Source organism: Oncorhynchus mykiss, chromosome 17 (assembly GCF_057628025.1).
Source record: "Oncorhynchus mykiss isolate SJ-2025 chromosome 17, ASM5762802v1, whole genome shotgun sequence".
Classification (NCBI taxonomy): Eukaryota; Metazoa; Chordata; class Actinopteri; order Salmoniformes; family Salmonidae; genus Oncorhynchus; species Oncorhynchus mykiss.
This window is the reverse complement of record NC_143038.1, coordinates 31,752,108-31,776,693: the sequence shown is the minus strand read 5'-3', so window position 1 is coordinate 31,776,693 and position 24,586 is coordinate 31,752,108. Positions and strand designations below refer to the sequence as shown.

Here is a 24,586-nt window from a genome sequence, read left to right as displayed (position 1 = left end):
GGCACCAATTATTTATTTTTTTCCCCCGACCACTCCACAACAATGGAAGTTTCTCACCTTTACCCACAATGCTCAGGGAACAATCATCTCTTTGCATGGTTGTTGATGTGTTTAACAATTGCTACCAAACCATTGTGCTGCTGTACAAACCAAGTGAAAAACATACCAAAGCTAGAATTGATCTAATTATTTGTTTTCCAATAACAATTGATAAAAAACACCAAGACACCTTATCAATAGTAACAGCCACACCATTGAAAAGATGTGCATGTTTAATCACATTGAAGAACTGCCAAATGATTCAGGAGGTTACAGATTATTATTATTTCTTTACATAAAAACTTTCAGGAGCTACCAGGAACACCACATATCATTAAGACATCAAACTCCAGAATCGTCATATCAGATCAGCCCTTCCCAAGTCTCTCATGTGACTCACAAAAAAAACTGTAAAAAAAAAAAGTTAGGATTAGACCCAATCATGTCCACAATGAAAAAAAAAAAAGAAGGCTAGCACTTATTGTTCTCTCAACCACCAACGTGTTCTATGTGGCTTGGCTTCTTGTGCCCCCCTCCCCAAAGAAGTCTGTCGTGTTCAAAGGAAATGTACAAGTTATCAGGAGGCTGAAGTTCACCTTTAGTTCAGAGCAAAGTCTGGAGGTGGCCTGGCGTTTAGACGCTATGCTCACAGTCTAATAACGCATAATGGGATCTGGGGTGTTTTAGTATCTGCAGGCAAGTGGATCCTTCTGGGTTAAGGGGCACACACAGTCATATATGTATTGGCAACATACAATCAATAGAAAGATCAAACTCTACATATGTCCTCAATGCCAGATTCTTCTTATAATAGGCCGACGTGATTTTTGTCAACCTGTAACAATTGTTCATTCACGTCTTGATGGCAGAACTAGATACAACCTCTGAGCGAAGTGCCAATTTTCAGTCGCGTTCCTATGTACTGCTTTTCAGTCCATCTCATAATGTCACAAGATCCACTTGATTACCCGAAGATCAAGAATGCATTCTAAAGAGATCTCCCCATGATTAACAGAGGAGATCGAGACAGTTGAATTCTATAAAAGAGATCTCCCATTAATTACCAGAGCACGATCAAGACTGTTGTATTTTAAAGAAATCTTTTGTCATCTTCAAAAAGTAATCTTGAAGCGTGGATCGACTGGCTGCTTGGTTGGGAAAGGGCAGAGATACTTTTCGGTGCAAGATTCACACATGAAATGGAGAGCATCATCATGGCACTTCAAAAATACCTGTAGACTCATACACACAGATCAGTAGTCAAAAGGGTCGATGCAAGGTGAAAACATAGCTACAATGAAGTACAATTAGAACATAAAATATCACCATAATGAATTTGGTTCATATCTAACTGGTAAGATGTTTAATCTTCTGACCTGTTCTTGGAAGATTCCTATGCATGACACATGGGGGAGGCAAAACACATTCAGACCAGCATGAATGTGTGACGAGTCAGACAAACACTACTCATAGTTGATAGTGAAACACGAACTCCAATAAATGAGGGGAGTAATGACCGCAAACAACAAAATCAAATATTTTCTTCTACCAATTTCCTCCTCCAGTGAGCGTGTCTCCAGCAAAGGCCATCCGTCATTTTGGGATTTGCCCATTGCTCAGGGATGCCAAAAGTCCACTGGGTCTGAAAAAGGTGCCCATCTGTCCCATAAAACATCTATTGCACAAAAGTTTTGGTTGCAGAACAACCTAAAACTAGCATTTCAATTTCTCTCGTCTCTCTGTCCAGTCTACCGACCCCAATAGGGACTGTTTCAAAGCACCATAATTTTGCTTGCTTATAATTTTTTCTTCATATTGATCTCATTATTAATAAATATCACTGTACTTTTTAAATAAGTCAATATCTAATGTTAGTGTGTGTGTCTGTGCAGTTTGTCACATCTCTGTGCCATTGGGTGCTTGTATGCATTTGGACATGTTTTATATTTCCTGCAAAATAATTGACAATCTCTTCTCCACTGGCCTTGCAGTCTGTTCCAGTGCAGGAGGCAGTAGGAACAGTTAACTACTGTTAATGCACTTCCTAAAACAGAAAGCAAAGAAAGAGAATCTCAACAAAAAAAAAGGACACCAAGAAAAAAATAAAATGAATGTGTGTCCTTTCTAACAGAGACAAATGAACAAGCAAAGTAACAGCATAGAAAATATGGGATCTGTGAAAGCCAGTTGCAGGAATAGGGCACTTCTTGGAGTCAGTTCTCTGTTCTGCAATGATGCGCATTTATTTGCGTTTTTAGGTTCTGCCGCCGGTCGGTCAGTAAGTCACACATGGGCCGCTTGGCATCCCCTCCCCTCCACCATTTTGTAGGCCTGCTCTAAATAGCAGATGATGGCAGCTTAGTTAGCTGGGAGTGTCAGTGTTCACTGTTAATCTGTAGAAAGTAGAGCCTGGCTAGTGGTTCCTCACAGTTCTGGGTCCATTGGTCCTTTGTCCCCCCCATGTCCCACCCACAGAGTCACTGCACACCACCAAAGTGCTGTCCAGCATCGGGTCACCTCTATATGCTCTTATGGGAAGTTCAAGCCTCCTTCAAACCACCATGGCGCACACACACACAGTGATCGACAGACAAGGTAAAACGGGCATGTGGTCAGCATAAACTAACCCCCTCAATTCGCAGGTGTTCATTTGTGTACATTTGCCCACTGCCCCACACTCTAGGAACACAAGGTCTTATTTCTCACTTATGGAAGTGTATGTGTTCACTATATTTCTTGGAGTCTCTCTTTTGGAGTCACTGTGTGTGAGTGGGCCAGAGTGGGGTCATGAACGGACGTCATAGCTACATTGGGTGGGGTGGGAGTTCTCCCCTCTGTGCTGTAACTAGGTTGGGGCATGGGGACTGTGTGTGTTTAGGGGTGGAGGGGCGGGTGGTACTGGGAGGAAGCAAGCCTGGGGCTGGAGGGTGGACGGTTGGGGGGCTCAACTGGCTGAGGCATGGGACATGAGGTCCTCCAGAGCCTTGTCCTGGTCGTTGTTGTGCAGCAGCAGCACCTCCTTGATGGTGTCCTTCTCAAAGCCCATCTCACAGAACCGCGTCATCAGCGATAGGAACTCCAAGGCCTGAGGAAATCATGAAAAATATGCATTGTAATTGGGAATTCTTGTTATGGACTGTTTATGTACAATTTAACTGAAAAATCAAATAAACAAAGATTGTTAAAAACATTTCAGAAGAATGTTGGAGGAGAGCAGTAGATGCTTGGTGTATCCAAGTTCAGGGAAAACTGGAAGTGAATCCAACCTTAGGCCACTCGACATTTGTGTTCAAACACATCACAGATAAGAGTTGATAGCTGGCTATTAGCATCTTTGTTTCTGCATGTTGAGTGCATCTGTATAAACATGCACATCTCTCTCTGTGTGTGTGTGTGTGTGTGTGTGTGTGAGTGAGTGAGAGAGAGAGAGAGACTGTGGGTGGACTCACCTTCTCTTCAGAGTTCTGGAACATATCTAAGCACTCCTCTATGGCACTAGGATCAAATCCCCGCTCACAAAGACGCGCGTGAGTAAACAGGTACTCCAGCACCTGGGTCACAGGATGACAGATATTGTTGCTCTTTAGGTGTGGGCTTCCTGTGTAAGCCCAGACGTTATCTGCTAGCTAAGGGACTGAATCGACATTTACAGAATGGTTACCTGAAGGAAAATGGGGGAGGGTCTTGTATTTTGTAATTGATGAAATTTCTGTTTTAGAATTAGTTGCTTATTAGGCTATATAGATGTGTGCCTGATGCCACCCCTCATCTCTGATTCGCCGCTGGGTGCGCAATACAAGTGCGCCTATAGGCTATTTAGTGTGGTCTCAATCAAATTATCCATAGCCTATAGGCTACGAAGTGCATGCTCAGAGAAGCACAGAACAAAGTTATAATATTTCTAAGATACAGTGCCTTCAGAAAGTATTCACACCCCTTGACTAATTTCACATTGTTTTTTTAATGCCTAAATATCAAAATAGATTTTTTCCCCCTCACCCATCTACACACACAATATCCCGTAATGACAAAGTGAAAACATATTGAGAAATGTTTGCTAAATTAGTGAAAATGAAATACAGAAATGTAATTTAAATAAGTATTCAAACCCCTTTGCTATGACGCTCCAAATTGAGCTCAGGTGCATCCAATTTCCTTTGATGATCCTTGAGTCACTACAACTTGATTAGAATCCACCTGTGGCCAATTCAATTCTTTGGACATGATTTAGAAAGAAACACCTGTCTATTTAAGGTCCCACATTTGACAGTGCATGTCAGAGCAGAAACTATACCAAGTCCATACATATTTGAGATATAATTGTGATGAGGCATATTTGAGGAAGGGTATAAAACAATTGAGTGTTGAAAGTTTTAGTGGTCTCCATTTGGAAATGGGAAAAAAATATGGAACTACCCAGACTCTGCCAAGAGCTGGCCTTCCGACCAAACTGAGAAACCGTGCAAGGAGGACCTTGGCCACTGACAGAACTACAGAGTTCCTTGGCTGACATGTGAGAACCTGCCAGAAGAACGATAGTCTCCACAGCACTTCACCAATCTGGGCTTTATGGGAGTGGCCACTCCTGAGAAGAAGTCATATGACAGCACGCCTGGAGTTTGCAAAAAGGCACGTGGAAGACTGAGCATAAGGCAAAGGATTGTGGTCTGATGAGACCAACATTTTACTCTTTGGCCTAAATGCAAAGCGCTATGTCTGGACAAAACCAGGCACAGCTCATCACCCGTCTAACACCATCCCTATTATGAAGCATGGTGGTGGCAGCATCATGCTATTGCAGGGTTTCCCATACTCTGTCCTCGGGACCACAAGGGGTACCCTTTTTATTTAATTTTTTATCCCAGGCATTTTTCTCACCCACGCACTATAAATCATATGACTCACTTTTGAGACATGCTACTATTTAGCAATTTCTTCAGTGTACTTGAAAGTGCATATGGGGGTTATACATCTCAAATTCTTTGGAAGACTATTCCGAAAAAAGGACAGCAGAGTATAAAAAGTTGAATTCCCCATACCATTATTCAAATGTAAAAAGAACGTCAGTTTCACTCCTTTTAGTGGAATAGTTACCGTTATCCCAACCCAAGATAAAGTAGTTATAGGTACCATTCTGTGGACAATCTTAAGTACAAGACAATTTAATTTGAGAGACTCTCTCCTCCACTTTGTGCCATCTGAGGCATTCAAAGTGGGAATGGTCAAGAGTATGTGCTGGATGTTTAAGAATAATCCTGACTAATTTGATCGGAGATGTCTGCAGTTTATTTTTAATTATCTTGGGGGCACTATTGTACCAGAAAGAGCATGCATAGTTTTAGTGGCACTGAACAAGATCCACTGCCAATGCCACCATTACATTCTTATCCAGATATTTCGAGGTTCTTGCCAGAAACCTAATTTTATGGTTCACTTTGGAGATAACCATCTGATAGGGGACAGCATGGCACAAGAAGTTATTTAGCACACATCCAAGATAATTAACTGCCTATTTTGCTGTGACTACTATGGTCACCTACTACCCCTTCTTCCCTTAAAGTCAGGGGATTCCCTCAGTTTCACCTTGGACCCATACAAGATGGGTCCAATAAGTGACAGCGTATGGTAATATAGCCATTTACTGACATTCAGAAGTTAACCACTCAGGGCTTCCTCAACCATATTTTTGTCAAACAGTGCAGAATCATCTGCATAGGGGAAAAGGTCACATGTTCAAGCAGTTTTCAGATAATTTATATTCAACAGAACTGGACCCAGCACACTCCCTTCCGGCACACCGCAGTTCAAGATTTTTGGGTTTAGACAGGGTCCCATCCATATCCACCATCTGTTTTCTTCCTATCAGAAACATAGATCTACAATAATCATACCACAACATTTCCCTCCAGGTGTGGTCAGTCAGATACATTGCATTCAGACAGAATTCAGACCCCTCGACCTTTTCCACATTGTTACATTACAGCCTTAACCTAAAATATATGTTTTTATTCCCCTCAATCTACACACAATACCCCATAATGACAAAGCAAAAACAGGTTTTTAGAAATGTTTGCAAATGTATTAAAAGGTAAAACTTAAATCACATTTGCTTAAGCATTCATACCTATTATTCTGTACTTCGTTGAAGAACCTTTGGCAGCGATTACAGCCTCGAGTCTTCTTGGGTATGACGCTACAAGCTTTGGACACCTGTATTTGGGGAGTTTCTACCATTCTTCTCTGCAGATCCTCTCAATCTCTGTCAGGTTGGATGGGAAGAGTCGCTGCACACCTATTTTCAGGTCTCTGCAGAGATGTTAGATCGGGTTCAAGTCTGAGCTCTAGCTGGGCCACTCAAGGACATTCAGATACTTGTCCCGAAGCCACTCCCGCGTTGTCTTGGCTTTGTGCTTAGGGTCGTTGTACTGTTGGAACCATCGCCCCAATCCGAGGTCCTGGGCCCCCTGGAGCAGGTTTTCATCAAGGATCTCTGTACTTTGCTCTGTTCATCTTTCCCTCAATCCTGACTAGTCTCCCAGTCCCCACAGCATGACGCTGCCACCATCATGCTTCACCGTAGGGATGGTGCTTGGTTTCCTCCAGACGGGACGCTTGGCATTCAGGCCAAAGAGTTCAATCTTGGTTTCATCAGACCAGAGAATCTTGTTGATCATGGTCTGAGAGTCTTTACCTGCCTTTTGGCAAACTCCAAGTGGTCTGTTATATGCATTTTACTGAGGAGTGGCTTCCTTCTGGCCATAAAGGCCTTCTGGAAAATTCTCCAGAGGAGCTCTGTCAAAGTGACCATCGGGTTCTTGGTCACCTCCCTGACCAAGGCCCTTCTCCCCCAATTGCTCAGTTTGGCTGGGTGGCCAGCTCTTGGACAAGTCTTGGTGATTCCAAACTTCTTCCATTTAAGAATGATGGAGGCACTGCGTTATTGGGGACCTTCAATGCAGTTGAACATTTTTGCTACCCTTCCCCAGGTCTGTGCCGCAACACAATCCTGTCTCGGAGCTCTACGGACAATTCCTTTGGCTCTGAAAGGGTCTGAATAATTATGTAAATAAGGTTGTTTTTTTAAAACATTTTCAAATATTTCTAAAAAACCTGTTTTCGCTTTGTCGTTATGTGGTGTTGTGTGTAGCATGATTTAAAAAAATATATATTTTTCAGAATAAGGTTGTAATGTAGAAAAACGTGGAAAAAGTCAAGGTGTCTGAATACTTTCCGAATGCACTGTATAGTAGGCAAGTGTCGGTGGAATGGGATTTCCTGAAGCCAGATTGGAGCTCATATAGTATTGTAAGGAAATATGACTCAATCTGCTCAATCTTTTCCATGAACTTCAATAAAATACACAGGATTGAGACGGATCATAGAAACTAAATCGGCCTAACTTACTCCCTTTTTCATACAGAAGAATGACCCTTGCAAGTTTTAGTTCACTGGGAAAAATCCCAAGTTCAATAGACAGATATACAAAATGTGAGTTACTCAGGGGGTGAGATAATTACCGTAGCATCCCTTAAATCTGTCAGGAATGTTGTCAAGGCTAGTTGCTTTGGAATAGTCAAGTTCTTTCCGCTTCTCACAGCTGACAGATGCTTTTTCAATTGAAGAGGTATCTACTTGAATCCCCTGCAGTGAGTAAAACTGCTGGACTTGACTCTCCCCATAGCCGGATTGACTAAGTAACTTGCTAACTAATGTAATAGCTATACCCAAGACGACTCAAAGTGGTTATCACCACCAAAGATGCTTCTTCAAAGTATTGACTCAGAGATGTGAATACTTATGTCAATTAGATATCTGTATTTCATTTTCAATACACTTGCAAAAAAATCCCCAAAACACATTTGCACTGTCATTATGGGGTAATGTGTGTGAATCCTTTTAAGCCATTTGGAATTCAGGCTGTAACAAAATGTGGAATAAGTCAAGGAGTATGAATACTTTCTAAAGGCACTATGTACATAAAAAAGGTAGGTATGTAGTGACTAGGCAACACGATAGATAATAATGGGTGTTATTGTTTAAATTATTAGCTCAAACACGTTTTTTTGTGCTATTTTATTACAGCCGGAAAGTATTTGGCTACACCCGCAATAACATCTGCTAAATATGTGACCAATAAAAAATGGATTTGATTCGCATCTGTTATCCTCATGTCTAAGAAGCAGTAGATCTGTTGCATGTGCGCTATGCTTCCTGTTTTTAAGTTTTGTTTTTGCATCTTTCACTTCCGGTCTTGAACATCAGGTCCAAACAGCTGAAAATACAATATTTTTGGTTAAGGAAAATATTTCACACCGGTTTAGACTGTACAATTATTTTCTACACTATACTTACTGTTGTCGTCACAAACCGAAATTAGGCAAACTATTAGCATTTTTAGCAACCAGGAAATGGCGGAGCGATTTCTGCATAGTGCATCTTTAATCCATTTTGAATTCAGGCTGTAACACAACAAAATGTGGAATAAATCAAGGGGTATGAATACTTTCTGAAGGCACTGTATGTGACTGAAACGTGCTTGTCCCACCTAGCCATCATAACTCCAGGTAAAAATAAATTTAAACAACCTCCCAAACATAATTTAAAAAATATATATATTTTCACATCACGAAAAAAAAGTGCACATTCTCCCCCTTCACTAAATTACCTCAACATGTTTGACCACAAATAACAATAATTGTAGTGACCCTGTGTTTATAAAACGCGGATATCGACTTTGCTTTTTCAGCATACTTTTGTGGCACAGTCGCAGGGCTACGGGCCAGAAAGTTGCAGGTTCGCCAATCACCAGACAAGCTCACTCTCCCTGCCTGTCATTAAACTACGATCAGGACCGGCTGCAGACAATGATCAGCTAGGGGGGAAAATCTTTTTATTTTTTAACCTATTGATGCTATATTTATATAACATCTATGCAACACATTTTCCACCAACAGGTGTCTGTGCCAATGCACTACACAACCAATAAGCTAAGCATACCGATTTCGGGTGCTTCAACATCATAGTTAAGAGTTTTTTTTCCCAACACCACAATCAAATAGATTACGTTAATCTCTACAGACAGAAAATACATCCCTCCCTACCTTGTATCCAGTACTGAAGGTTTGGCTAGAAAATTGTAACAGAGGTCCCTTTTCATTCATCAAATGGCATGACAGGTGCACAGTTTGGCTGCTAGAATTATATTTTGGACGAATGTGCACAGATAGCCTACAGCAGACCTTTGAAATAGCCTAATCAGATACAAACATTGTGACTGGTTGTGTTTATGACACATAAAAGGTATACATTTTAAACATTAAAAATACATCATTTAGGCTATATTGAAGCGTTAGGTTCTAGGTGTGCGAGGAATAGCCGCTTGGATCGCAGGACACAGAACAGAGAGTGAGTTGAGCTTTCCTGAATAATTGGGCATGCTGAGAGCATATGTGGCCACATTGTTATAGGTTGACTTGGGAGAATAATCAGCTGCAACACACAGCAGATCTCAGTATCAGAATTTTAAAAAATTAACTGCCAGACTGGCCTGCTAATGTGCCATTCCGATATTAAAATGCAATTTAATTTCCGTTTACAGCCAAGAGTATAATTTTGTACTCACTTGAATACAACAATGCAAATATTCACTGCATTGTGGTGTTGTAGGCCAGTCTACATACTTTTATTTCCCCCAAAAAAATATTATCAATGGGGGAGCTTTTTGAACTGTCTGTCTCATGTTTTCACTTTATATTGCAAATTGGTGCAGCTTTTTATGATTTTGTGTGTAGTATGATTTCTAGTTAGCCTGTTGCAGATCTGGACAAACGATCCACCTACACAATTGTCACTATGAATGGTGGATAGAGGGCAGGATAAACCATTAGACTGGTAGACTACATTGAACTGTGGTGTAGTTAGCGTGCAGAAAAGTCAACCCTGCAAAAGGGGGAAGGTAAACCATGAAATAAAAGCACTATCCTCCATGCCTCAATATATAAACTCAACCCTCCCCTATTTTGGACTACTGCCCCCACCCCAGTAATTTTCTGTCCCTTAATATTCTTTGTTGATTAGAGGGATAGCTAAATCCACAATATTGTACTCGAGTGATGCTTGAAGATGGGTATCCAAATAAAGCTAGCAGGAAAACTACCATAAACATCCACTGCATATCACTACATCGTTAGCTAATGTTTATTCACCATTAACAAGCCCCTAACATGTCTGTTGTGTCTGATGCCATCATAGTGTTGAGGGTGGCATTAAACCAAGGTGGTGGATGGTGTCGAGACAAAAAATGCTACGTAAATTCAAATAGATTTATTCACAACCACCATCCCCATTTTGTTGCCTGGTGGACTTCTAAAGCCACATGTTGTGAACACACACAATCACATAACGCAGGCACCTGATGATTTCAGAGTCAACCATGGGGGCAATGGGCAGTGATTGCGTGACTTCAGAATCAAATATAACATTTCTTTATAATAGATCTCTATGGAGAAATGGGCTTAGGCTGCTGTGGCCTGGAGGAGGGAGATCGGAGGGGCGCACCTGCTCCACGTTCTGGCCTCGCCTCTGCATGGCCCGCAGGACCCCTTCGTAAGAGTAGCCCATGGACACTATGGTCTCCACACATTGCCGTTCACTGGGGGACAGGCTGAGCAGTGCCCCGCTGCACGGGAGAGGGGGAGGACCTGCATTTATCTATAGAGGGAGAGAGTTTTTGTAGAGTCATATCTGTATAAGGGTAAAAAATATATATACATCTTCCTCTTGTCCACAAAACCTCAAAGCCTTTGAGAAGTTTCAGAGAATTAAGCAAAACACTCAGTAATTGAAACTAAGCAAGGCATGTGTGTGCGTGTGCAAAGCTCACCTGCTTTGGTGCCCCATTTTGGGTTTGTTGGGTATGACTGGGTGGCTCCTCTCTCTTCTGCTGGGGTGCCGGCGGGCTGCCGTTGGGTAGGCTACGTGGTACAGGGGCCAGACAGTAGGAGTCAAAGGTTGAGTCCCCGGGGTCTGACAGCTTGGGGAAGGTCAGCGAGCGGATGTTGCAGGGCCGGTCAGGGTCCATTGTCTGTCCCCGAGCCAGATCCCCGGCCCTGTCCATGTCCTGTAGCACCACAAGCCCGTTGGCTTTGTGGGCAAAGACCGTTTTGGCTGGAAGGCTGGTGGCGGGGAGCTGGGGTGGAGGGGTGCTGCCTCGAGATGCTGGCCTGAGTTGGGGTGCCTCAGGCGGGGATGGAGTCTGTGGCTGGGGCTGGCTCTGGAGGATGTTGCGCAGCTCCTCCCTATCATCCAGTGTCTTGAGCTCCAGCTTGTCGAAGGGGTCCTCCTCGCGCTCAAAGTCAGCCAGGTTAAGGTACTGTGGGGTCGGGATGCTGGGAGCGGTCTGCCTGGCTGGGGCAGGCAGAGGGGTGAGAATAGCATTGTGGCGCAAGCTGGCCATCAGCGGGTTCATTGCGGGCGGGAGAGCGTCCTGCTCCTCGGCAGGGCATGGTCTCTTCCCCCCGCAGGCCGATCCCCCGTCAGGGTCCTGGGCAGGGGGCGAGTGCTCCCTGCTCTCTAGCTCCGCCCTGGCCACCTCTGCAGCCCGGGCCTCAGCCAGCTCCGCCCCCCAGCGCACGCTCCGCCTCTCCAGGGAGAAATCATACTGCAGTGCCCAGAGAAGAGGGAAGAGAGAACCGCCGGGACTAGTTAGTGAGCAGCAGCAGACATGGGATTAAAGGAATGGAGATTAATCAATCCAGCTGAATCTGGTCAAGTCATGAGCAGTGGTGTAAAATACTTTAGTAAAGATACTTTAAAGTACTACTTAAGTAATTATTGGGGTATCTGTGCTTTACTATTTATATTTTTGCGAACTTCTACTTCACTACATTCCTAAAGAAAACAATGTACTTTTTACTCTATAGATTTTCCCTGACACACAAAAGTATTTGTTACATTTTGACAGGAAAATGGTCCAATTCACACACTTATCAAGAGAACATCCCTGGTCATCTACTACCTCTGATCTGGCAGACTCACCAAACACAAATGCTTAGTTTGTAAATTATGTCTGAGTGTTGGAGTGTGCCCCTGGCTATCTGTCAAATTTGTGCCGTCTGGTTTGCTTAATATAAGGAATTTGAAATGGTTTAGTCTTTTACTTTTGATACTTAAATACATTTTAGCAATTCCATTTACTTTTGATACATAAGTATATTTAAAACCAAATACTTTTACTCAAATAGTAGTTTACTGGGTGACCTTCACTCAAGTCATTTTTTATAAAGTTCTTTACTTTTACTCAAGTATGACAATTGAGTACTTTTTACACCCTATGGTTATGAGATACTCCTCATGAATGAGACCTATGTGCACATTATTCACATGATTGATGTAACCCTGGTTTAAATGACACACTACCTTGAATAAGTGCCTCAAAAAACAATGGGATGGACTGGACCAAGACCCATTTCTCAATGCCAACATTAACATTTTAACAATTAGAGGTGCCCCCCTAATACAGACTCAAATTTAAAACTGGATGGGGTTCAGAGATAGATGGGAGGGGTTGAAGGTAGCTGAAGGATGGAACTAAAAACAAACAAAACGATAACTATTGTAAAAGATACTGTGTCCATAAAATGTATATAGTATGTACAGTTGAAGTCGGAAGTTTACATACACTTAGGTCTTAGGTTGGAGTCACTAAAACTCGTTTTACAACCACTCCACAAATTTCTTGTTAACAAACTATAGTTTTGGCAAGTCAGTTAGGGCATCTACTTTGTGCATGACACAAGTCATTTTTCCAAAAATTGTTTACAGACAGATTATTTACCTTATAATTCACTGTATCACAATTCCAGGGGGTCAGAAGTTTACATATACTAAGTTGACAGTGCCTTTACACAGCTTGGAAAATTCCAGAAAATTATGTCATGGCTTTAGAAGCTTCTGATAGGCTAATTGACGTCATTTGAATCAATTGGAGGTGTACCTGTGGATGGATTTCAAGGCATACCTTCAAACTCAGTGCCTCTGCTTGACATCATGGGACAATCCCCCCCAAAAAATCAGCCAAGACCTCCACAAATCTGGTTTACCCTTGGGAGCAATTTCCAAACACCTGAAGGTACTACGTTCATCTGTACAAACAATAGTATGCAAGTATTTACCCTATGGGACCACACAGCCATCATACCGCTCAGGATGGAGACGCGTTCTGTCTCCTAGAGATGAACGTACTTTAGTGCGAAAAGTGAAAATCAATCCCAGAACAGCAGCAAAGGACCTTGTGAAGATGCTGGAGGAAACAGGTACAAAAGTATATATATATCCACAGTAAAATGAGTCCTATATCGACATAACCTGAAAGGCCGCTCAGCAAGAAAGAAGCCACTGCTCCAAGTCTGCCACACAAAAGCCAGACTACGGATTGCAACTGCACACGGGGACAAAGATCGTACTTTTTGGAAAAATGTCCTCTGGTTTGATGAAACAAAAATAGAACGGTTTGGCCATAATGACCATCATTATGTTTGGAGGAAAAGGGGGAAGCTTGCAAGCCGAAGAACACCATCCCAACCGGGGAAGCACGGTCATGTTGTGGAGGTGCTTTGCTGCATGAGGGACTGGTGCACTTCACAAAATAAATGGCATCATGAGGAAGGAAAATTATGTGGATATATTGAAGCAACATCTCAAGCCATCAGACAGGAAGTTAAAGCTTGGTCGCAAATGGGCCTTCCAAATGGACAATGACCCCAAGCATACTTCCAAAGTTGTGGCAAAATGGCTTTAAGGACAAAGTCAAGGTATTGGAGTGGACATCACAAAGCCCTCACCTCAATCCTATAGAACATCTGTGTGCATTACTGAAAAAGGGTGTGCGTGCAAGGAGGCCTACAAACCTGACTCAATTACACCAGCTCGGTCAGGAGGAATGGGCCAAAATTCACCCAACTTATTCTGGGAAGCTTGTGGAAGGCTACTCAAAACATTTGACCCAAGTTAAACAATTTAAAGCCAATGCTACCAAATACTAATTGAGTGTATGTAAACTTCTGACCCACTGGGAATGTGATGAAAGAAATAAAAGCTGAAATATATCATTCTCTACTATTATTCCGACATTTCACATTCTTAAAATAAAGTGGTGATCCTAATTGACCTAAGACTAAGAATTTTTACTAGGATAAATGTCAGGAATAGTGAAAAACTTAGTTTAAATGCATTTGGCTAAAGTGTAAATAAACTACCGACTTCAACTGTATAAGCTGGAAGTTGAAGCCTTAGTGTTATTGTCCATTAGTTTACTCTAGGGTTGGGTTAGGAGAAAAAAATTTAATAAAAATGGATTGGAAATGATGCAGACAACTACATTGATAGAAGCCACAATCTACATGCAATATTAAAGCTGATCCACCCTCTTGCCTTTCTCTGCCATTTTTCAGCTGTTAACAACAATGACATACAGTGGGGCAAAAAGGTATTTAGTCTCCCACTTAAAAAGATGAGGCCTGTAATTTTCATCATAGGTACACTTCAACTATGACAAACAAAATGAGAAAAAACAAACAGAAAATCACACTGTAGGATTTTCTATGAATTTGCAAATTATGGTGGAAAATAAGTATTTGGTCACCTACAAACAAGCAAGATTTCTGGCTCTCACAGACCTGTAACTTCTTCTTTAAGAGGCTGCTCTGTCCTCCACTCGTTACCTATATTAATGGCACCTGTTTGAACTTGTTATCAGTATAAAAGACACCTGATCACAACCTCAAACAGTCACACTCCAAACTCCACTATGGCCAAGACCAAAGAGCTGTCAAAGGACACCAGAAACAAAATTGTAGACCTGCACCAGGCTGGGAAGACTGAATCTGCAATAGGTAAGCAGCTTGGTTTGAAGAAATCAAATGTGGGAGCAATTATTAGGAAATGGAAGACATACAAGACCACTGATAATCTCCCTCGATCTGGGGCTCCATGCAAGATCTCACCCCGTGGGGTCAAAATGATCACACGGGGGGACCTAGTGAATGACCTGCAGAGAGTTGGGACCAAAGTAACAAAGCCTACCATCAGTAACACACTACGCCACCAGGGACTCAAATCCTGCAGTGCCAGACGTGTCCCCCTGCTTAAGCCAGTACATGTCCAGGCCCGTCTGAAGTTTGCTAGAGAGCATTTGGATGATCCAGAAGAAGATTGGGAGAATGTCATATGGTCAGATGAAACCAAAATATAACTTTTTGGTAAAAACTAAACTCGTCGTGTTTGGAGGACAAAGAATGCTGAGTTGCATCCAAAGAACACCATACCTACTGTGAGGCATGGGGGTGGAAACATCATGCTTTGGGGCTGTTTTTCTGCAAAGGGACCAGGACGACTGATCCGTGTAAAGGAAAGAATGAATGGGGCCATGTATCGTGAGATTTTGAGTGAAAACCTCCTTCCATCAGCAAGGGCATTGAAGATTAAACGTGGCTGGGTCTTTCAGCATGACAATGATCCCAAACAAACCGCCCGGGCAACAAAGGAGTCGCTTCGTAAGAAGCATTTCAAGGTCCTGGAGTGGCCTAGCCAGTCTCCAGATCTCAACCCCATAGAAAATCTTTGGAGGGGGTTGAAAGTCTGTGTTGCCCAGCAACAGCCCCAAAACATCGCTGCTCACCTCTGCATGGAGGAATGGGCCAAAATACCAGCAACAGTGTGTGAAAACCTTGTGAAGACTTACAGAAAACATTTGACCTCTGTCATTGCCAACAAAGGGTATATAACAAAGTATTGAGATAAGTATTTGGTCAATAACAAAAATGTATTTTCCACCATAATTTGCAAATAAATTCATTAAAAATCCTACAATGTGATTTTCTGGATTTTTTCCCCATCATTTTGTCTGTCATAGTTGAAGTGTACCTATGATGAAAATTACAGGCCTCTCATCTTTTTAAGTGGGAGAACTTGCACAATTGGTGGCTGAGTAAATACTTTTTTGCCCCACTGTAAGTGGTGGAGCATCAACTCCAAAATAATTGATTCCTCTACTCCTTGCACGTTGACTACCAATGTCGACTCCCATCTGAGTGTCAAGATTCCTAAGATTAAGTGTTTTTGAAAACGGAGGAGACTAATTAGTTGTGGTACTTCCGATCACAAAAACACTTGCATCTTTCATAGCGAACTAGCAAGGGACGGAGAGAAAGGGGAGGGGCACAGAATAGGCAGGTCGGCCACCAGGCAGACAGTCAGAACTGTGCACTAGGCCGATCTGCAATGAAAGCTGCATTTCGCAATAGAATGCTGTATCTCACAATTTCTTGGCTTGCGATGTCTAGGAACTTCAATAAAGCAGGTTATCATCAATGAATAGGCTACAATATTTTGATGAGTGAGATGGAAGACTTCACTCTCACACACTCACACACAGTATCTGGGCATGTGCATGGGTTTTCATCACGCTGTTCAGTGCGGTAGCACCAAAACAGCGGAGAAGTTGAGCCTCGCGCTTCAATGCTCTTACTTGTAACGAAAATTGTCCCACTAGGTCTATGCTGTTTGCTTTCTGCATCTACATCATATGGCTGAGTCTACCTTTCAATTACCCAACTTTCCCCAGGCCTTTATAGCCTTTCGTCTAGTTAGGCTATAACACAGAAAATAATGTTTTCTGAACTACAATGATTGTATTTTTTATATTGCGTAATTTAAGTGTTTTGGTTACGTATTTTTCTTAACGTTAAGGATCCCAGACTAATATAAAGAGGGTGCGATTCCAAGCATCCCAGTCATTGAAACCCTTGATGAAACAGAGTCAAAGTCAGAAGACTTACCTGCAGATTGGCGAGCAGAGTGTCACAGTCAGGCAGGGAGATGCCAACGGGAAGCCCCACTTTGGCAGGGCAGCGGAACTTATCGTTGATTTTGAAGGGAACGTCATCAAGGTAGCTAATGGGTCCTGGAAAAACAGTTTGAGAAGGCGGCCTGAATGAAAATTACACCAAAATGAGCAGACGGATGGAGAAAATGAAGAGGCAGAAAGAGACACACACTCACCATTGTTGTGGGTATCAGACTTCCTCGCAGCCATTTAGAGTCTAAAACACACACAGGGCTCATGAGTGGACGCAGTGAAACAAAAACAAGATATCAAACACCACATCTACCATTACAACTGTATCCCTGCCTGTCCATACCTGACCAGAGTTGCATCATGGTAAGGTTACAGGTTTTGGATACATAAAAAAATAAGCACATCATCACATTTGAACATTGCTAAATGACATAAATGCAGACATTTATCTAGAGCAATACATTCAACTAAAGTTAGGCAACATCAGGTAACACCACATATCATAGTCATCTTTTTATTTTCTTTATTAAAACTGTAGATGTTTAAACCGTCATGTTGCCTACATCAGAATGACTATAAGGTGGCGTGCTTCTGGTGAGCCCACCCTCTCCCAAAAAGCTCAAAGACAGTTAAGCAAGCCCCCCTCTATGCAGACAGTGGCATGTCCCCGGGTGCACAGGGCCAATTAAGGCTTGGCAATATAGCTAAAATACCACATACTGTCAAATATGTGAAAAATAGTGTGATGACATATTTAATGGTATTTTGTGTTTTTGAAAGCTGCAATATGTAACCTTTTGGGAAACCCAACCAAATTCACATAGAAATGTGAGTTATAGATGTGATTCTGAATGAAAGCAAGTCTAAGAAGCTTAATCAAGCTAGACGTCTTCATTACTTTCTTATGTCATTCTCTCTTGCACCAAAAGTTTAAGTGGTGATAGTGGACAGAATGTGGTCGGATCATCACATAATCGGCATATATATTACACTTACAGAATTTCCACGTGGGCGAGGATATTTGGAAATTTAAATCAAAGTCTACTGGATGATAACTTAGTTATATATTATTCTGTCCTAGTTATAAACAACGTTTTCCCGACATAACATAGGTACAGCAGATCCCCTTATTGTATGGGACACTTTTAAAATGTACCTTTAGAGGCCATGCAATTCAGCACTCATCTATAAAACAAAAGCAATTTAGATCAAGAGAGTCCAACAAAAGGAAATTGAAGGACTAACAGTACAGTTAGACATGGAGGAACTTATTCAAGAAAGATAGTGTAATATATTAATCAAATAAAGTGAACTGGATGGAATATGGGGGAAAATGCACCAAATTCTCTCTCAATCTTAAACATATAAATGCTACCAAAGAAAATGTATTGAAACTTGTTACAAATGGAGTCATGCATGAGTCACCAAATTATATTTTGAAAGAGGAAGTACTTTAAGAATATGTTTTCGTTTCAGTCTCCATCTCCACTAACCGAAGCGAATTGAATGGATTTTTTCCCCTATTAATAATTTAAAATTAACATCTGTACAGAAAGACTCATGTGAAGGCCAAATTACAGAGGAGGAACTTCTTGATGCAATTAAAGCCTTTAAGGCAGGGAAAACTCCAGGGCTGGATGGCATACCAGTGGAAGTATACCAAACTTTTTTTGATATACTCAGGAGGACCATTATTATCATGTTTTAACCATTAAAAAATATATGGTAAATGGATGATGTTAAAAGATAGATGGGAGGGGTTGAATGGAGCTGAAGGGTGGGACTAATAAAACAAGATAACCAATGTAAAACATACGGGTCTGTAAAATGTATATAGGTTCAGAAATTTTTAAATAGTACAGTTACAAAGAGAATGGATGGAGTCAGAAATAAAGGACTAAAAACAAACAATATCACTATTGTAAAATAGATTATGTCTGTAAAATGTGTATAATATGAAGGTAGAAGCCTAAGTGTTATTGTTTATTAGTTGACTCCAATTGGGGGAGGGGTGGTAGGGTTTGTGGGGAATAATAACGGTATATTTTTTTTAAACTGAAGTGTGTACAGTTGAAGTCGGAAGTTTACTTACACATATGCTGGAGTCATTAAAACTCGTTTTCAACCACTCCACAACTTTCTTGTCAACAAACTACAGTTTTGGCAAGTCGGTTAGAACATTTCTTTGTGTATGACAAGTAATTTGTCCAACAATAGTTTACAGACTGATTATTTCACTGTAATCACAATTCCAGTGGGTCAGAGGTTTACATACACGAAATTGACTGTGCCTTTAAAACAGCTTGGAAAATTCCAGAAAATTATGTAATGGCTTTAGAACCTTTGGATAGGCTAATTGATACAATTTGAGTCAATTGGAGGTGTTCCTGTGGATGTATTGGAAGGCCTAACTTCAAACTGTGGAAGGCCTAACTTCAAACTCGATGCCTCTTTGCTTGACATCATGGGAAAATCTAAAGTAATCAGCAAAGACCTCCGAAAAAAAAATTGTAGACCTCCACAAGTCTGGTTCATCCTTGGGATACATTTCCAAACGCCTGAAGGTATCACGTTCAACTGTACAAACAATAGTATGCAAGTATTAACACCATGGCACCACGCAGACGTCATAACGCTCAGGAAGGAGACGTGTTCTATCTCCTAGAGATGAACATACTTCAGTGCGAAAACTGCAAATCAATCCCAGAACAGCCAAGGACCTTGTGATGATGCTGGAGGCAACAGGTACAAAAGTATATTTTGCCACAGTAAAACGAGTCCTATGTTGACATAATCTGACACCATCCCAACCAGAAAGCACGGGTGTGGCAGCATCATGTTGTGGGGGTGCTTTGCTGCAGGAGGGACTGGTGCACTTCACAAAATAGATGGCATCATGAGGAAGGAACATTATGTGGATATATTGAAGCAACATCTCAAGACATCTGTCAGGAAGTTAAAGCTTGGTCGCAAATGGGTCTTCCAAATGGACAATGACCCCAAGCATGCTTCCAAAGTTGTGGCAAAATGGCTTAAGGACAACAAAGTCAAGGTATTGGAGTAGCCATCACAAAGCCCTGACCTCAATCCTATAGAACATTTGTGTGCAGAACTGAAAAAGTGTGTACGAGCAAGGAGGCCTACAAACCTGACTATGATGAAAGAAAAATGTGATGGGAATGGGAATGTGATGTAAGAAAAGCAGAAATGTATAATTCTCTACTATTATTCTGACATTTCACATTCTTAAAATAAAGTGGTGATCCTAACTGACCTAAAACAGGGAATTTTTACTAGGATTAAATGTCAGGAATTGTGAAAAACTGAGTCTAAATGTATTTGGCTAAGGTGTATGTAAATATTCCATCTTCAAATGTATGTATACACACACACACACAACCGTTCAAAAGTTTGGGGTCACTTAGAAATGTCGATGATTTTTGAAAGAAAAGCACATTTCTTGTCCATCAAAATAACATCAAGTTGATCAGAAACACAGTGTAGACAACCGATTAATCGGAATGGCCGATTACAAGTTTTCATAACAATCGGAAATCGGTATTTTTGGGCGCCGATGTGCCATTTTTTTTCTTCTATTTTTTTTTTTTACACCTTTTATTTAACTAGGCAAGTCAGTTAAGAACAAATTCTTCTTTTCAATGACGGCCTAGGAACCGGCAGGTTAACTGCCTCGTTCAGGGGCAGAAAGACAGATTTTCACCTCGGGGGATCCAATCTTGCAACCTTACAGTTAACTAGTCCAACTCAATAACGACCTGCCTCTCTCTCGTTGCACTCGACAAGGAGACTGCCTGTTACGCAAATGCAGTAAGCCAAGGTAAGTTGCTATCTAGCATTAAACTTCTTATAAAAAAACAATCAATCATAATCACTAGTTAACTACACATGGTTGATGACATTACTAGATATTATCTAGCGTGTCCTGTGTTGCATATAATCTGACTGAGCATACAAGCATACACGTATCTAAGTATCTGACTGAGCGGTGGAAGGCAGAAGCAGGCGCATAAACATTCATTCAAACAGCACTTTCGTGCGTTTTGCCAGCAGCTCTTCGTTGTGCGTCAAGCATTGCGGTGTTTATGACTTCAAACCTATCAACTCCCAAGATGAGGATGGTGTGACCGAAGTGAAATTACTGGCTAGTTAGCGCACGCTAATAGCGTTTCAAACTTCACTCGCTCTGAGCTTTGGGGTGGTTGTTTCCCTTGCTCTGCATGGGTAACGCTTCAATGTAGTGGCTGTTGTCGTTGTGTTGCTGGTTCGAGCCCAGGGAGGAGCGAGGAGAGGGACGGAAGCTATACTGTTACACTGGCAATACTAAAGTGCCTATAAGAACATCCAATAGTCAAAGGTTAATGAAATACAATTGGTATAGAGGGAAGTAGTCCTATATTAACTACAACCTAAAACTTCTTACCTGGGAATATTGAAGACTCATGTTAAAAGGAACCACCAGCTTTCATATGTTCCCATGTTCTGAGCAAGGAACTTAAGTTAGCTTTCTTACATGGCAAATATTGCACTTTTACTTTCTTCTCCAACACTAAGTTTTTGCATTATTTAAACCAAATTGAACATGTTTCATTATTTATTTGAGGCTAAATTGATTTTATTGATGTATTATATGAAGTTAAAATAAGTGTTCATTCAGTATTGTTGTAATTGTCATTATTACAAATACATTTGTTTTTTTGTTTGTTTAAAAAAATAATAATAATTTAAAAAAAAAAAAAAAAAAAAAAAAAAAAATAAAAAAAAAAATCGGCCGATTAATCCATATTGGCTTTTTTGGTCCTCCAATAATCGGTATCGGTGTTGAAAAAAATCATAATCGGTTGACCTCTAGTGTAGACATTGTTAATGTTGTAAATTACTATTGGAGCTGGAAACGGCTGATTTTTAATGGAGTATCTACATAGGCGTACAGAGGCCCACTATCAGCAACCACCACTCCTGTGTTCCATTGGCACATTGTGTGAGCTAATCCAAGTTTATCATTTTAAAAGGCCAATTGATCATTAGAAAACCCTTTTGCAATTTTGAATAAAAGAAGCAATAAAACTGGCCTTCTTTGGACTAGTTGAGCATCTGGAGCGTCAGCATTTGTGGGTTCGATTACAGGCTCAAAATGGGCAGAAACAAAGGCCTATCTTCTGAAACTCGTCAGTCTATTCTTGTTCTGCGAAATGAAGGCTATTCCATGCGAGAAATTTCCAAGAAACTGAATATCTCGTACAAGGCTAGGTACTACTGTCTTTACAGAACAGCGCAAACTAGAATAGCAAGAGGACTGGGAGGTCCCGGTGCTCAACTGAGCAAGAGGACAAGTACATTCTAGTTTGAGAAAGAGATGCCTCACAACTGGCAGCTTCATTAAATAGTAGCCGCAAAACACCAGTCTCAACGTCAACAGCGAAGAGGCGACGACACACCAATACCATAGAGGTTAATATCAAACCATCTGTAAATACCAATAAAGTTGTTATATTACAAGGCAAGTTGGTTTAGCCACATAAAAAGACAGGAACCGTCCCGCTAACCATGATTGGCTGATGTGCTGGACGTATTGGTCTGCCGTGTAACATCTTCTGTCTATAAAATGAGCTGCTTGTTGTCAGTAGATAATTATTTCTAAAGATATAACTTTAGCCATGGAGAACGGCAAAAGTGTTGCTATGGCTCTCAATAACATTCCTGCCCTGAATTTATCAAGCGCTATCGAACAAAGGTCAGTGGGAAAAGGTTGTGATGGACTACTTTCTGGAGGACAAGCTTCCCATGCTGGCTCTCTCAGACTCTGAAAATGAATCAGACCATGTGAACCAGGGTGACTTGACACAACGGGCCAAGCAAGCTATACAAACAAAAACGGAAATGACACAGGACGTCTTATTCAATAAAAGGGGTTGCAGTCTGCCATGAAGTGTTCATCCATGTATACGGGTAAGAGTCTAGCTACAGTTTCAGACATTATGCGTTTCTAATTTTGTCAGGTTGTTTTCATTGCAAGTTAAAGCTTACTGTTAGCTAGCTAGCTAACGTTAGGTGTCTGGCTCGCTAGCTAACATTACGTGCATGATCTGTGGAGTAGTATCTCGAAGCCATTCGCATTGCTAGTTAAAGCCTAATGTTAGCTAGCTAACATTGGACCCATTTGGTTAACTTTAGCTAGCTATTACCAAAAGGTTTGTTTTGCTAGTACTCTATAGATTGGGATGATGGTTCATTGTTTAGCTAGCGAGCTACACGTCTAAATAAAAAGACTCCACTTGATGATAACATGACCCCTCAAATTAGCCAGGTGACGGTGATTACGGCCATCTATTGTATCTGGAATCTGTCGTTCAGCATCAATAGAACACATCTGACTATCCACCAGTCATACAAGGAGAATGGTCTAATGCCTCCCATCAAAAAAAAGAGAGCTGGCCCAACCAAGCACTTGTTCAGAATGAGCGGTCTATCTAGCTGAAGATGGTTGCTGACTGCAAGACCACCTGTCAAGACCTACAGTTGTCTCTGGATGGGCCCTACTGAACCGGCAAGGAAAGAAATCAGGATGCATTTACAGCTTTGATTTTGCTCAACAAGTAAGCAATATGTCCTCCTTTATACTGATTAATACACACAAAATATAAACTCAGCAACAAAAGAAACGTTCTCGCACTGTCAACTGCGTTTATTTTCAGCAAACCATGACGTGTAAATATTTGTATGAACATAAGATTCAACTGAGACAATCTGAAAAAGTTCCACAGACATGTGACTAACATAAATGGAATAATGTGACCCTGAACAAAAGGAGGGGGGGGGGGGTTAAAGATCAAATGTAACAATCAGTATCTGATGTGGCCATCAGCTGCATTAAGTACTGCAGTGCATCTCCTCATGGACTGCACCAGATTTGCCAGTTCTTGCTGCGAGATGTTACCCCACTCTTCCTGCAAGTTCCCGGACATTTCTAAGGGGAATGGCCCTAGCCCTCACCCTCCGATCCAACAGGTCCCAGACGTGCTCAATGGGATTGAGATCCGGGATCTTCGCTGGCCATGGCAACACTGGCATTCCTGTCTTGCAGGAAATCACACACAGAACGAGCAGTATGGCTGGTAGCATTGTCATGCTGGAGGGTCATGTCAGGATGAGCCTGCAGAAAGGGTACCACATGAGGGGGGAGGATGTCTTCCCTGTAACACACGTTGAGATTGCCTGCAATGACAAGCTCAGTCCGATGATTCTGTGACACACTGCCCCAAACCATGACGGACCCTCCCCTTCCAAATCGATCCCGCTCCAGAGTACAGGCCTCGGTGTAAGACTCATTCCTTCGACGATAAACGTGAATTTGACCATCACCGCCAGTGAGACAAAACTGCGACTCATCGGTGAAGAGCACTTTTTGCCAGTCCTGTCTGTTCCAGCGACGGTGGGTTTGTGCCCATAGGCGATGTTGTTGCCGGTAAGGTCTGGTGAGGACCTTCCTTACAACAGGCCTATAAGCCCTCAGTCCAGCCTCTCTCAGCCTATTGCGGACAGTCTGAGCACTGATGGAGGTATTGTGCGTTCTTGGTGTAACTCGGGCAGTTGTTGTTGCTGCCATCCTGTACCTGTCCCGCAGGTGTGATGTTCGGATGTACCGATCCTGTGCAGGTGTTGTTACACGTGGTC

General features: G+C 41.7%; 1 protein-coding gene across 2 annotated transcripts in view; it reads right to left on the bottom strand.

The window, feature by feature from the left end:
* Positions 1-233: 233 nt before the first annotated feature.
* The window catches only part of ubap1 (ubiquitin associated protein 1), a 43,956-nt gene continuing 19,603 nt past the window's right edge, over positions 234-24,586 (bottom strand). For both annotated transcript variants that reach the window (XM_036949996.2, XM_021568661.3), the window contains exons 2-7: positions 17,098-17,138; positions 16,875-16,999; positions 10,922-11,698; positions 10,597-10,749; positions 3,489-3,590; positions 234-3,124 (exon numbers count right to left, since the gene is read on the bottom strand). In XM_036949996.2, coding sequence (XP_036805891.1) covers positions 2,984-3,124; positions 3,489-3,590; positions 10,597-10,749; positions 10,922-11,698; positions 16,875-16,999; positions 17,098-17,131 — 1,332 coding nt within the window. In that variant the 5' untranslated portion in view covers positions 17,132-17,138 and the 3' untranslated portion in view covers positions 234-2,983. The remainder of the gene's footprint in view (positions 3,125-3,488; positions 3,591-10,596; positions 10,750-10,921; positions 11,699-16,874; positions 17,000-17,097; positions 17,139-24,586) is intronic.